The sequence below is a fragment of the Scyliorhinus torazame genome, chromosome 10 (genome assembly GCF_047496885.1).
Source record: "Scyliorhinus torazame isolate Kashiwa2021f chromosome 10, sScyTor2.1, whole genome shotgun sequence".
NCBI classification, from domain to species: Eukaryota; Metazoa; Chordata; class Chondrichthyes; order Carcharhiniformes; family Scyliorhinidae; genus Scyliorhinus; species Scyliorhinus torazame.
The window spans coordinates 159191831-159207090 of NC_092716.1; the positions used below are offsets into that span (position 1 = coordinate 159191831).

The following is a 15260-nucleotide window of genomic DNA, read 5'->3' on the forward strand; positions in this document are numbered from 1 at the left end:
GACATGTTGAGTACTGGCCATCCTTCTTTGAGGCCATGCCAGGGTTGTGGGGGTGAGGGTGGTGACGTGCCCAAAAGTGGTGGTCTCCAGTCTATTAGATTAGCAAGAACTCTTCATGGGGAGGGGGCCGACGCCACAGCCTTTATGTCTGACCTAGAGCAATTTCTCAGGTTGGAGAAAATAAAATCCGCCAAAGGTGGATCGGAAGAAGGCTTCCACAGGTCGTCGAAGCCGTTCACCAACTTGTTTCAAGACCTGTTCTTAGCCTGCAACCAATAAAGTGGGGAGGGGGCGGCATGAATTAAACATGAACAAACAAGCAAATTATACTTCAAATAAAAGGGTGAACTTCTTTAAATAATCGATTCAACAAGGATATGTCTTACACAACAATCAGCAACCGCATCATTCCCTGCATTTATGTAGCACAATATGCAGTTTCAAAGTTCTCTGTCTCTCTTCTGGTATATCGGATCTCTCAAATGCCCATTCAATCGATTTGGCCCGTGAATCGTATTTATCAGCAACCAAATTCCATCTCCGGTTTTCAGAGATGGTTGTCAGCCAAAGGGCACACTCCCCCAATAACTTTTGTCATGGCACTCTTGATGGCACAGATTCACCCGTGCCCTTGATCAGATCAGTTCAATAAATTCCATGAAAACAATTCTGGCAAAACTGAGGCAACAGTAAAATTGCCCAATTCTTAATCCCTATTCTAACCCTATCTTTATATTTCTGTCCTGTTTACATACACACAGCTCCTTGAAAATGTGCCTTCTCCCCATCATCTGCAGTTCTTCTTTGTAAGTGGCCATGTAGCTTCTGTCTCAACATCTTTTCTGTTGGTACTGCTTCTACGCCAAGGGTTCCAAGGACACATAAACCAGTACTACTTCTTATCCAATAAAATTACAACTGATCCCTTTATAATTAATGTAAACTCTCAAAAGTCATTTTCAAACGTTCTCAAAAACAATTGCAGATTCCACAGATATTTTAAAGTTACAAATTTTCCTTATTGTACTGCTTCCGGGTCAAATATCATCACGCAATGCATTTAGGAAAGGCTAACAAGGCAATGTGGTTCACAGTAAGGTACTGAGAAAGAGAGTGGAACTCAAGAGGTGAGGTGAGAGTGACTGTCCTTGGCGTCAAGGTCGTGTTTGATTGAGTGTAGCATAAAAGAGCCCGAGCAAAACTGGAGGCAATGGAAATCAGGGGTATACTCTTCAATGGTTGGGAGTTATACCTAGCACAAAGGAAGATGGTTGTATTGTTGGTCAATCACCTCAGTCCCAGGACATGACTGAATTTCTCAGAATAGTGTCTGAGGCCCAACTATCTTCAGCTCCGTCATCAATGACCTTCCCTTTATCATAAGATCTGAAGTGGGGATGCTCACTGTACAACACCATTCGTGACTCCTCAGACATTGAAGCAGTCTATAAAAGACCTGTACAACATTCATGCTTCGGCTGTTAAATGGCAAGTAACAGACGTGCCACCTAAGTGCCAGGCTATGGCCATCTCCAACAAGAGAGAATTCAAACGTCTCCCCTTGACATTCAATGGCAATACCATCGCTGAATCCACCACCATCAACATCCTTCGTAGAAACAATTATTGGTATGGACGACTGTGCTCTGAAATAGTGATTGAAGCATGTCGGTGTCCATGAAAGTAAAGCCTTCCTGTAAATATTCATAACATCAGGAACAAAGATGCCTTTGTCAATTACTTTTCACATTTACAGGTCAGATTGTAAATAAGAATGCAGCACTACATTCTAAGACCATAAAACAATTATCTGTCTGAGAAACGAGTTAAATGGTAACAAGAGATAGGACTGAAGTTTGTTTCAGACTTTCAGGCTGCAGTGCATTTCTTCCCCACTGCAGCAACATAAACCTACCAATTTTTTTAATACGATGACAGGTTTTTGATGCTCACTTAATAATAAATGGTTTAGTTTGAGTTTTTCTATATTATTCAGTGTAATAATTACAGCATCACTAATGAGATAGATCCAGTAATTGTCTCAATTAAATCAGAGATTTAAATATTTCTTCCAGCGTAATTGGAATATTTTCATTGTCTGGCACAATTGATGAAAAACATACTAACCCAATATTGTACATTAATCAAAATTTGTGACAAGGTTTGTAATAGCCTGCAACATTTTTACATCAGTTTATTTCATGTTTTGATTAATGAAATATAATATACAGAAAACATTAGTGGGCCGAAGTGAAGAATGAACAAGGGACTAGAGTTGCAGGAACGCAGAGCTCGCAAAGTATTGTGACGGTGAAGGAGCTAAGAGATAGGAAAAAAACAAGACCTCTCCTGAGGAGAGGTGAGAGTGATTGCCCTCGACATCAAGGCAGCATTTCACTGAGTGTGATCAAGGAGCCCAAACAAAACTGGAATCAATGGGCATTAGAGAGAAAACCCTCTGCTGGTTGGAGTCACACCGAGCACAAAGGAAAATGGTTATGGTTGCCACCTCAGCTCCAGGGCATCACTTCAGGAGTTCCTTAGGGTAATGTCCGGGGGTCCAACCATCTTCAGCTGCATTTCATTTCATTTCATTTTCATTTCATCAGTCACCGTCCTTCCATCATAAGGTCAGAAGTGCGGATGTTCGTTGATTATTGCACAATGTTCTTCGCCATTCGTGACTCCAGATACAGAAGCAGTCCATGTCCAAATACAACAAGACCTGGACATATATCTAGGCTTGGGCTTTCAAATGGCAAACAACATTCGAGCCACACAAAGACAGTCTCCAACAGGAGAGAATCTAACCATCGTCCCTTGACAATCAATGGCATTGTCATCGCTGAATCCCCCACTATCAACCTCCAAGGGGTTGGCATATAAATACTGTGGCTACAACAGCAGGTCAGAGGCTAGGAATCCTGAGGCGAGTAACTCAGCTCATGACTCCCCAAAGTCTGTTCACCAACTACAAGGCACAAGTTGGGCATGTGATGGAATACTCGCCACCTCCCTGGATGAGTGCAGCTCTAACAGCACTCAAGAAGCTCAACACGATTCAGAACAAAACAGCTTGATCGTTACCCCTTCCACAAACACTCACTCACTACCAATGAACAGGAGCAGCAGTGTGCACTATCTACAAGGCGCACTCTAGAAGGACAAGGGGAGCACATATCTGGGAACACCAGAACCTGGATGTTACCCTTCAAGCCACTCACCATCCAGACTTGGAAAAATTTCACTGTTCCTTCACTGTCGCTGGGTCAATACTGGAACTCTGTCCCCAGCGCTGTAGGTGTACCAACACCTCACAGACTGCAGCAGTTCAAGAAGGCACTCATCCTTTTCAAGGATAAGGATGGGCAAAAAATGCTGACCTAGCCAACAATGTCCACATCCCATAAATGAATAAAATAAATTTACAAAATTCAATGGCATTGCCATCATTGAATCCCCCATGATCAACATCTTTGCTTGGGGTTACCATTAACCAGAAACTGGACCAGCTATATAAATACTGTGGCTACAAGAGCAGATGAGAGTGCGGGAATTCTGTGGCGAATAACTCATCTCGTGACTCCCCAAAACTTGTCTGCTGCCTGCACGGCACAAGTCAGGAGTGTACAGAATATTCTTAATGCTCTTCACTTGCCTAGATGAGTGCAACTCCAACATCACTCAAGCAGAGTAAGAATCAGTTACATTTCTTCTTATCTTCAGTTCGGTAGTTAAAAGCTGTAGTTAACTAAAATTACCTGCAAATATAGCTGCTTCTCCCACATCCCGTTTCAGAGGAGAAATTCCCTCCAATTAAATACCGGGCAAATTAAAGCCATTGTTTTTGTCCTGCTCAAAATTCCATTCCCTAGCTACCAACTCCATCCCTCTTACTGGCTATAGTCTGAGATTAAGTCCGTCTGTTTGCAATATTGATTCGAAGATGAGTTTCACACTTGTACCATCAGTAAGATAGCCTACACCCCCCTCCGTATCACTGTCTGATGTCTCAGCTCATCTGTGGCTGAAACCTCCAGTATTTGTGGTATTGTTACTTTATACTAGACTATTTCAAGAGCCATCTGCATTCTACTCTCTGCAAACTCAAGTTCACCCAAAACTCTGCTGTCCGTGTCTTAACTCGCACCCAAGAATCGTTCCCCCATCAGTTTTGTATTGGTTAACCTACAGTAGTTCCCAGCTAAACACATCTTGATTTTAAAATTTTCATTCTTGTTTCGAAGCCCTCCATGGCCTTATCCATTCTTATCTCTGTAATCTTCTCCAGCCCCACAACCTGTCAATATTTCTGTGCTTCTTCAATTCTGACCTCTATGCATCTCCAATTTCAATTTCCCCACCACTAGGGGCCATACCTTCAGTTGCCTAGGTCCACCCAATGAAATTCCCTCACTACACCAGTCTCCCTCATTTTCCTCCTCAAAGACACTGAAAATCCATCTCTTCGACCAAACGTTCGGTAATGTGACATAACATCTTTTGTGGCTTGGTGCCGTACTTTGTTTTATAATGCTGTGAAGTTCCTTGGGATGTTACTGTGCTAACAGTGCTGCATAAATATAAATTGTTGTTGGAGGAGGATGGGGAAAAGAGCAAAAGAGTGGGACAAACTAGAGAGTTCTGTCAAAGAGCTACCACAGGTTATTCTATGATTTACAAAGGACAATTAAGTAACTAATGGAACGAGGAGGTTCATCCTCAATGATAACAGAGCCTGGAATGCAAGACCATAAGATAAGGCTCCTAGCTTCACCCAGAACTGCTAAGTGGGTGATCCAACATGACCTCTTCAAGGTCCCCACCATCACAGAAGGACTTGCATTTTTTTTAGACAGCAACACGTACTTTAATAATGCTGTCCCAATTCACTTTACAGTCAATTAAGTACATTAAGTCCTATATTGCCACAGTAAATACAATTCAAAAATACTACAGCTATTATTAGTTTGAACTAATATGCTATCTCAGCTATACTTCATGAAGTTTACAAAGTGAAGAACACGACTGTCGAGTTGCTACATTGAGCTCAGCAAGATTTTTCCTGTACGTTAGCCACTCTCTCACTGCTAAGAATTCAGCAACAACTTGAACAAAGGCATAATTGCAAAGACAAGCTAGTCAATCAATACATTAAAACTTGCTGTTCTCAGAAGGTAGCAAGATCCCTGCAGTTTTACCTGCTGGCAACAAACCATTAGATAGCTAACAGATTAAGACTCACTCTCATTGAGGTTTCTCCACCATGGGGTTGCTGCAATCGGAAGACTTGTGCCACCATATGTTCAGTGGAGGGGTGTAGCAGGATGCGCCGGGAGGCCAGGCCAACCATCACGTACTTTCCCATTGGAGACAAACTGACAGAAATAGCATTTGGACCTGAGGCGATGAATTAAAAAAGATAGTTCAGCTCTGACTGTGAGTAGTCTTTTCAAGCAATTATTGCTCCTACAGGTTATACTGTACGATCTTAATTTTTCTTAAGCTGCTTTCCCAGCATGCCCTGCAAGATACACTCTTAAAGAAATTATACAGGCTTTATGTAGGATAAAAATCCTTTGAAACACATAACTTGCTTTACAAAATCAAGGTATGAAAACGTCAGCATACTGAAAACATAGGTTCACACCCGGTCTTGGCTGCAAGTTATGGCAGTCTTAGTGAACCAATGCCAAATAAATACTCAGTACATTAGAAACAGGAGTTAGAAGTTCACCTTGTTTTCCTTACACCTTTCTGATTTTGTTATTAGTCATTCCAACCTTCCAGTAATGACATTCCACGGAAAGCAACCCGGTCTAACCTTTCCTCAGCTAAAATTTTCCAGTCCTGGAAACATCCGTGTAAATCTCCTCTGCACCCTCACCAGCGCAAGCACATCTTTCCTGTCATGGGAATTGTACAGAAATGTGCAAAGTACTTAAGTTGTGGACCAACTATTCTGTGTAGGGTTCAGGCATAACTCCCCTATTATATTCTATGCCTCTGCTAATTGTCATGTGAGAGTACCTTTAAGACATGGGTGTTTAAGCAAAGTACCTTTAAGAAAACAGTGATGTCAGAGAGTGGGTGGGGCGGAGCTCAGATCAGCCATTTTGCAGTTTAGTTTTGCAGTTTGAAAAGAGCTTGGGAGTGTCTGTGGTGAGCTGGATCTCTGCCATGAAAGACTATCTCTGGATCATTAGGGGGATTTAAACTCATAATAGTAAAGCCTTTAACCTGACGTGATTCTGTTTAAAGGTGTTAAGTCTCTTGGAAGTTTGAAGGAACATTGAAGAATTATTTACTGTTGCAATATTTTCTGAGTTATCTTTGAAGTAAGGGGTGTTAAGAGATCCAATTTTTATTTAAGATGTTAAGTTGAGTTCATGGAATAAATATTGTTTTGTGTTTAAAAACCCACGTGTCCATAATTGTAATCCCACCCCTAGGGAACAAGCTGTGTGCTAGGAAAGGCAACAAATACATTAAAGGGGGAGGTTGGTTGAACTCCATGATACATTTTGGGGTTCAATTGTACAGAAATGTACAAAGTACTTAAGTTGTGGACCAACTATTCTGTGCACAGTTTGGGCATAACCCCCCTATTATATTCTATGCCTCTGCTAATAAAGGTAAGTATGGCGTATGCCTTAACAACCTGAGTGATATATTCGGTTACCGTTAAAGATCTGTGGATATACACTTCAAGGTCCATCTGTTCCTCCACACTATCCTGTATCCTCCCATTTATTGAATATTTCAATGCCTTATTTGACCTTCCAAAATGCATTACTTCACACTTCTCACAATTGAATTCCATTTGAAATGAAAAAATGAAAATGAAAATCACTTTATTGTCACAAGTAGGCTTCAAATGAAGTTACTGTGAAAAGCCCCTAGTCAGCACATTCCGGCGCCTGTTCGGTGAGGCTGGTAAGGGAATTGAACCATGCTGCTGGCCTGCCTTGGTCTGCTTTAAAAGTCAGCTATTTAGCCCTGTGCTAAAGTAGCCCCTGTGCTAAACCAGCCCCTGTTCTGCCCAACTGACCATACCATCTATATCTTCCTGCAGTCTAAAGTGTTCTTCCTCGCCGTCAATCACACTGCCAATTATTTTGACCAGCCTGCTATGTGACACCTGTTATATACTACTGGAGAGGGTATTAAACAAGAAATTATTGGAGCCTGTAAGTAATAATTGTGGATTACTTGAATTTTCATACAGACTAGACCACCCAAATTGGCAAAGGTGGTCTGGAAGACATGCTTGTAAAATAGTTTTGTAACAGTTTCCAGGAGCAACAACATTTTGGAACAAGCTAGGGATGAAGCTATTTTAGATATAGTATTGTGTAGGCAAGGTTGATTAGTAACTTTGTTGTAAAAGATCTACCTGAAAATAATCATAACACAAACTTAATATGGAATTCAATTGTAAGTGACATACTCCAATCACAAACAAGAATCTTAAAACATAAAACAAAGCCAATTTGGTATTAGGGTGGATCTGGCTAAGGTTAATTGGTAAATAAATAGTGAGAAACATATAAAGAAACAATTAAAAATGATTATGTATTTCAACAAAAATACATTCCATTGAAGAACAAAACTCAGCAAGATCCATCCATGGCTTAATGTTGCAAAGAATAGTAGTAAATCTGTGGATTGGGTGTGTTTCAGAAACCAAACAACCACTAAAAGGTTGATAAAAAGGAAATTGAGAGTAAACTAGTCAGGAATATTAAAACAGTTTGTCAGAGCTTTTACAAGTATAAAAAAAGAAAGAAATTTGCAAAAGAATGTTGGTCCATTTGTAATTTTAAACATCAATAGTTAAGCAGCAACACTAAGTAACTTGCATTTATATCTCGCTCTTCAGATACAATGCCGCAAGAGGGGCATTAGAGGCCATGGACCTCCATGTTAATCTTGTTCTGGAGGCATGAATCATCTTTGTTGGTGGTACATTCATCCAGTCTGCAAGGCTCTTTAGAAAGATTTTTTTATCCACCCCAATCGCTTTCGTCAGTATCAGGCTTCATAAATAATTATTTCTTCCTGTTCCTCAGTAGCATAGTTCTTTTGGTCTCAAGATTTTATTAGCGACTTCCGGTTGCGGCTATGCCTAGGTAGGTCGCATGTTCGGCAGCTCCCGCCGGGAACGGACTTTTGGGCTCTTCAGAGGGGCCCCAACGGCAATTGTTCAACGGCTTCCAGTGTGGGAAGGTGACAGCAAGGTCCCTCCAACATTATATGGATTGGACCAGGAGTGGAGCCGCTAAAAAGGTGATCCTGGTGCAGCGAAAAGTGCGAGGGAGGAAAAGCAAGATGGTGGCGGGTGGAGACCAAGCAGTGTGGGCGCAGTGGTCGCAGGAGTTTCTTAAACGCTGCTTTGAGGAGCTGAGGACAGAAATGCTGGCGCCAATGAAGGCGGCGATTGTGAAGCTTGTGGAGACCCAGGAGGCCCAAGGGGCTGCGATCCAGAAGGTGCTGCAAAAAGCTTCGGAGAACGAGGACGAGATCTTGGGCCTGGCGGTGAAGGTGGAGGCGCACGAGGCGCTGCATAAGAGGTGGGCGAAAAAATTTGAGGACATGGAGAATAGGTCGAGGAGGAAGAATCTTCGGATTCTGGGTTTCCCTGAAGGAGTGGAGGGGCCCGATGCCGGGGCACATATGTGCACGATGCTCAATTCGCTGATGGGTGCGGGAGCTTTCCCAAGGCTCCTGGAGTTGGATGGGGCTCATCGGGTCCTGGCAAGGAGACCCAAAGCCAACGAGCCGCCAAGGGCTGTAGTGGTGAGGTTCCACCGTTTTGTGGACAGAGTGTGTCCTGAGATGGGCCAAAAAAGAGCGGAGCAGCAGGTGGGAGAACACAGAGATCTGAATTTATCAGGACTGGAGTGCGGAGGTGGCTAAGAAGAGGGCTGGTTTCAACCGGGCTAAGGCGGTGCTCCATCGAAAGGGGGTGAAGTTCGGGATGCTGCAGCCAGCGCGATTGTGGGTCACGTTCCAAGATCAGCACCACTATTTTGAAAAGCCTGATGAGGCATGGAGCTTTATACAGACTGAAAAGTTGGACTCAAATTGAGGGTTTGTCGTGGGGGGATGTTTACTGTGTTTACCGCATTTGGGGAATGTTCTTTTTGTTTGAGTGCTGGGTGGGGATGGGCGAATGGATTTGCTGTGGGAGAGTGTGGGCGTCGGTGTTGGAGGGGCAGGGCCCCACGGAGGAAGGGGGGTGGAGGCACGGGGATGGGGAGTTGGGGTAAGGCTGCAAAAAGAAGCTGCGCCAGAGGGGGCAGGGCCGGCTCAGGAAAGCGTGGGCTTTTTCCCGCGTTAGGGAAGGATGGGGGCGGGGCCGGGCGGTGCTGGAGAGGAGCGCACACTGACTGCCAAGGGGTGGGGGGATTCGCACACTGGGGGGGTCGATGGAATGGCGGGAGAGGCCGGGGTCAGCTGACTTACGGGAGTGTCATGGGGGGAGCAAAATGGCTAGATGAGGATCTAGCGGGGGGGGAGGGGGGGGAACTGGGTTGCTGCTGCATTGGCCAAAAGGGAGCTGGAAGTAGGAGAGGTGGTCGGGGCGGGGGTCCACCACCTGGGGGACTGGAGGGTGCGGGAGGCGTGGGCACGTGGCTGGCCTAGAAAAGGAGATGGCTAGTCGGTGGCGGGGGGGGGGGGGGGGGGGGGGGGGGGGCAGGTCTTTCATTCAGAGCTGGATGCGAAGAACAGCGGGGTTGCAACACTGGTGGGGAAGCGGGTGTCGTTCGAGGCACTATATATTGTAGTGGATAATGGAGGTCGATATGTGATGGTGAGTGGTAGATTGCAGGGGGTGCGGGTGGTACTGGTGAACGTATATGCCCCGAATTGGGATGATGCCGGATTTATGAAACGCATGCTGGGTCAGATTCCGGATCTGGAGGTAGGAAGCTTGATAATAGGGGGGGCGGGGGGGCTTCAACACGGTGCTGCCCCCTCTGGCGCAGCTCCTTTTTGCAGCCTTACCCCAACTCCCCATCCCCGTGCCTCCACCCCCCTTCCTCCGTGGGGCCCTGCCCCTCCAACACCGACGCCCACACTCTCCCACAGCAAATCCATTCGCCCATCCCCACCCAGCACTCAAACACTAGCACTAGCACCCAATGTGATAAAGCCAGGGGAGTCCAACGTGCTTCTTAAAAGTCCTTTATTTCAGCAACAGCATCATCCATACACAGGGCCCGGTTCCCTTTCACCGCGTCCTCATTCCTTTTTAGCTGGCTCTACAGCTGCCTGCCTTTGCTAGTGCTAGATTAACTCAGTCCAATTGAACACAGGGAACAATCATCCCCAGGTGGATGAGTCCTGTGCAGGTTATTACAGTGTGGAAGCTTGTTTCAATGACACGGCAGGGTTCATCAAGCTGGAGAGGATAAAGTCTGCCTTGCGACCGTTCCTAGACTATCTCGCGGAGCGTTAGGAGGAGGTCAGCAGCAGCAGCCCAAGGGCGGGGAGGGGGTTTCTTTTGAGGTGGCGTTTGGGTGAAGGTGGTTTTTTCCCCCCATTTGTGTTCTTAAATGTTATACGGGGGGTTATTGTATATGGGGGAAATCCAATGTATAATTTCGGATTGTTGTGTTCTTGTTTCTTTCTTTGTGTTGGGGGTGGGGGGGGGTTGTTGGAAATTTGTGGAAAAATTTGAATAAATATATTTTTAAAAAAAAAGATTTTATTAGCACTTCTGCATTGATATGTGTGATTTGCCCAAGATGCCTTCATTATTCACCTCAACCACAATTCTTTCAGCCTCAAATCTTCTCTGCATTGCTTCGCCGATCATCCAACACTCATTCTGCAGTCCAGAATTCTCAGCTTTGTTTTCATGGTTAATTTTGAATTGATCATAATAGTTTTCATTTTTTGAAATGCACCTTTGGCCATTCCAGTCCTTCATCGTATTTCTTGGTCTCACTTTCCATCTGATGTTAACATACTTCGGAGGTAACAAAATGTCTACCTGGGCGACCTTTCATTCTTTACTGTGATCTTACATTCTGTTATTACTTTCTTTTTGGACTTGATTAGACAGATTGTTTTCATACAATTTATCCTCAGCCCTTGCTTCTCACTTTCCCTCATGACTCTAAGTAAAATCTTTTGCAGTTTCTCTTCAGAGTTGGCAATAAAAACAGTATCCTTGGAGTATGTTAAATTATTGAAATTGTAACCTGCAACTAATACTCCAGGAGGGTCTCCAATCTTTCTAAGAATATTTTCATTGTAGAAACTGAATAAATCGGGGAGGAAACACACACCATTTGACCCCTCTTTTAATCTTCACAAAATCGCTGAAATTGTTCCCTACTTTTATGGCTGCCGTTTGCTCACAAGATATCTTATCACTCCAAGATGCTTTGCATCAAGGTCAAGGGGCTCTAAAATGTTGATCAGTTCTCCATGTTTCATCTTTTCAAATAGCTTAGTATAAGCAGTAAAAAATATGCAACCATCTTTTCAATTCTGTGGTGCTTTCCGATAGTGTATGTATCATAAATTTAGCGTTTGCCATTCCCCTAACGTCTACAAAATCACACTGAAGAGGATAATATCTTGTTTTATCTTGCTCCTGGCCCTATTCACCAGTACTCGAAAGGATCTTTGCAATGCGACTCATCAGCCTGATAATGCAACAGAGTTTACATTCAATTGCTCCGGGCTTTTAGGGAGCACAATAAATATTGATTTACTTAATTCTTTTGGGTTTTCTACCATGTTGCAAGTTTTATTAAAGATGGGTGTCAGCCTGTCTCTTCAAAAGTCTTCCAAACTTTTAATTTGTTTGGTGATTATTTCATCTGGACTTTGGCTTTATTATTTTTCAATTACATTATTACTGTTCTTACTTTATTTTTCATGATCTTTGGGCATCCATGTTTCTCTTAATTGTTGCATTTAAATAGCGCCTTTAACATAAAAAGAGGAAGGCAGTGACATAGTAAGCTTTGTGCATATAAAGTCAAGACAGCCTCCAGATCCGTGACGCTTCCAGCGTTCCGGTCAACTACATCTGCAGGAAGTGTAACCAATGGCAGCTGCTCACAGACCGCGTGGTTCGGTTGGAGCAGCAGTTGGATGCACTTAGGAGCATGCAGGTGGCGGAAAGTGTCATAGGTAGGAGTTATAGAGATGTGGTCACACCCATGGTGTAGGCGGACAGATGGGTGACCACTAGGAACGGCAGGCAGTCAGTGCAGGAATCCCCTGTGGCTGTACCCCTCTCTAACAGGTTTACTGTATTGGATACTGTTTGGGGGGGAGATAGCCTATCAGGAGAAAACAACAGCAGCCAGAACAGTGGCACCACAACTGGCTCTGTTTCTCAGCAGGGGAGGGCAAAGTCCAGGAGAGCGATAGTTATAGGGGACTCGTTAGTAAGGGGCACAGATAGGCACTTCTGTGGACGTGAAAGAGACTCCAGGATGGTGTATTGCCTCCCTGGTGCCAGGGTCAAAGATGTCTCTGAATGAACACAGGTGATCCTGAAGGGGGAGGGTTAACAGCCAGAGGTGGTAGTACACATAGGTACTAATGACATAGGCAGGAAGAGTGATGAGGTCCTGCAGAAGGAGTTCAGGGAGTTAGGCAGTAAGCTAAGCAGGACCTCGAGAATTGTAATCTCAGGATTACTCCCTGTGCCACGTGCCAGTTAGGCTAGAAATGGGAGGATAGTGCAGCTAAACACATGGCTAAACCAGTGGTGTAGGGGGGAGGGGTTTAGATTTCTGGACCATTGGGATCTCTTCCGAGGCAGGTGGGACCTGTACAAGCAGGACGGGTTGCATCTAAACTCGAGGGGCACCAATATCCTGGCTGGGAGGTTTGCTAGTGTCACTCGGGAGGACTTGTTTGGCAGGGGGGGGTGGGAACCAGACCATTAGCTTAGAAGGCATCATAACTGAAGGGAATATAGAGAACAAAAATAAGAGAACATCACCCTCAGGCAGAGCAAAAAAGGTGACAAGTGTGTGAAGGGAGGTGGTCAATGCAGGACTGAGGGTATTGTACCTTAATGCACGCAGTATACGGAACAAGGTAAATGATCTTGTTGTACACATGGAAATTGGCTGGTACGATGTTGTGGGCATCACAGAGACGTGGCTACAAGGGGATCTAAATATACAAGGATGCTTGTCCGATCGAAAGGACAGGCAGATAGGCAAAGGGGGCGGGGTTGCATTGTTAGTAAGGAATGAAGTTAAAACGATAGCAAGGAGTGAGAAAGGATCAGAAGGCACAGAATCTCTATGGGTAGAGTTGAGGAATCGCAAAGATAAAAAGACCCTGATGGGAGAATGTACAGGCCCCCTAGCAGTAGTCAGCATGTGGGGCAGAAAATAAATCAGGAGATAGAGAAAGCATGTAAAAAAGACAATATCACAATAATCATGGGGGACTTCAAAAAGCAGGTGGACTGGGAAAATCAGGTTGGTAGTGGTTCCAAGAAAATGAATGTGTGGAATGTTTAAGGGATGGGTTTTTTGGTAGACCCCACTAGGGAACAGGCAATTCTGTATTTGGTGATGTGTAATGAGGCAAACTTGATTAGGGATCTTAAGGTGAAGGAACTCTTTGGGAGCAGTGACCACAATATGATGGAATTTACCCTGCAGTTTGAGAGGGAGAAGCTGGAATCAGATGTAATGGTATTACAATTAAATAAGGGTAACTACAAAGACATGAGGGAGGAGCTGGCCAGAGTTGATTGGAAAAGGAGCCCAGCAGGGAAGACAGTGGAACAGCAATGGCAGGGGTTTTTGGGGGTTATTCGGAAGGCACAGCAGAAATTTATCCCAAGGAGGAGACAACATGCTAAGGGGAATACAAGGCATCCATGGTTGACGAGGGAAGTCAAGGACAGCATAAAAGCAAAAGAAAAAGCATACAAAGTGGCGAGGATTACTGGGAAGCCAGAGGATTGGGAATCCTTTAAAAGCGAGCAGAGGACATCAAAAAAAGCAATAAGGGGAGAGAAGTTGAAATAGGAGTACAAGCTAACCAGTGAGAGAAAGAAGTGTCATGTGAGAGTACCTTTAAGAAATGGGTGTTTGTAAATGGGTGTGTATATAAATATCTGTAGTGAGGGTACCTTTAAGAAATGGGCGTTTACTACTGCAGTGATGTCAGAGAGTGGGTGGAGCTGGGCTGTGTCAGCTTTTTACTTTCGTTTTAGGGTGTTTGCTGCAGGGTGTGTTTTAGTTTCGTTTTCAGAGCTGGATAGCTGCAGTCACAGCCAGAAGGTGCATACATCTCTCTCTGTAATCTAAAGACTGTAAATTGATCCTGGTGATTTAAAACTAATAACAGTAGTGACTTTAACCTGATGTTCTGGAAAAGGTGTTTTAAGTCTTAAGGATGTCACAAGGAAAGCTGAAAGGATTACTTAGTGTTGTATTCTTTGGGGGTTGTATTTGAATTAATGGTTGCTAAGATGTTCACTGTATGTTTTAAAAAGGTTAACTTGAGTTCATAGAATAAACATTGTATTGCTTTTAAAAATCCATTTTTGCTGTACCATACCTGTAGAGTGGGCCATGTGCTCCCCATACCACAATCTATTAAAAGTTGTGGGTCAGGTGAATTCCATGATACATTTTGGGGTTCTCTAAACCCTGGCCCATAACAAATTGGGGGCTTGTCCAGGATGAAAGTCTATCTATTGGATTGGCTTCGTGAATTTAAAGACAGTGAGGGGTGAGCATATTGTGGTGCTTATCAGGTGTGGTATGTGAGTTTAAGTGGGGAGTGTGTTGTGGTCAATGGCTCTTTTAGAGGCTCTCAAGTGTTTGGTGGTGGAGACGGTCACACGCAGTGCCTTACCGACATAGATTAAAAGCAGACTGTAGATTTGGCAAAAACATTGCAGTTAACATTATCTGACAAAATGGGAAAAGAGGAGGTAATTATGGCGGCGGCTAAGCATTTAAAGTTACCGGAGATACAGTTTGACTCATTGGAAATAGCAAAAATTCAGTTGCAAATTAAACAAATGGAACATGGAAAAGAATTAAAGCAGCGAGATACAGATCAGGGAAAAAGAAAAGGAGAAGAAAGAAACAAAGAAAGAGATAGTGAGGAAAAGGAAAGAGATAGAGAGGAAAAGGAAAGAGATAGAGAGGAAAAGGAAAGAGATAGAGAGGAAAGGGAAAAAGAGAGTTTGAACTTCAGAAAATGGCTATGAAACATAACAGTCAGTTAAAATTGGCAGAAGTAAAGGG

At 43.9% G+C, this 15260-nt stretch overlaps 1 protein-coding gene across 5 annotated transcripts in view; it reads right to left on the reverse strand.

Moving 5' to 3' along the window:
* The window catches only part of LOC140430996 (activating molecule in BECN1-regulated autophagy protein 1-like), a 629857-nt gene that overhangs the window by 238701 nt on the left and 375896 nt on the right, over window positions 1-15260 (reverse strand). For all 5 annotated transcript variants that reach the window (XM_072518877.1, XM_072518876.1, XM_072518878.1 and 2 more), the window contains one exon: window positions 5246-5400. In XM_072518877.1, the coding sequence (XP_072374978.1) occupies window positions 5246-5400 (155 nt within the window). The remainder of the gene's footprint in view (window positions 1-5245; window positions 5401-15260) is intronic.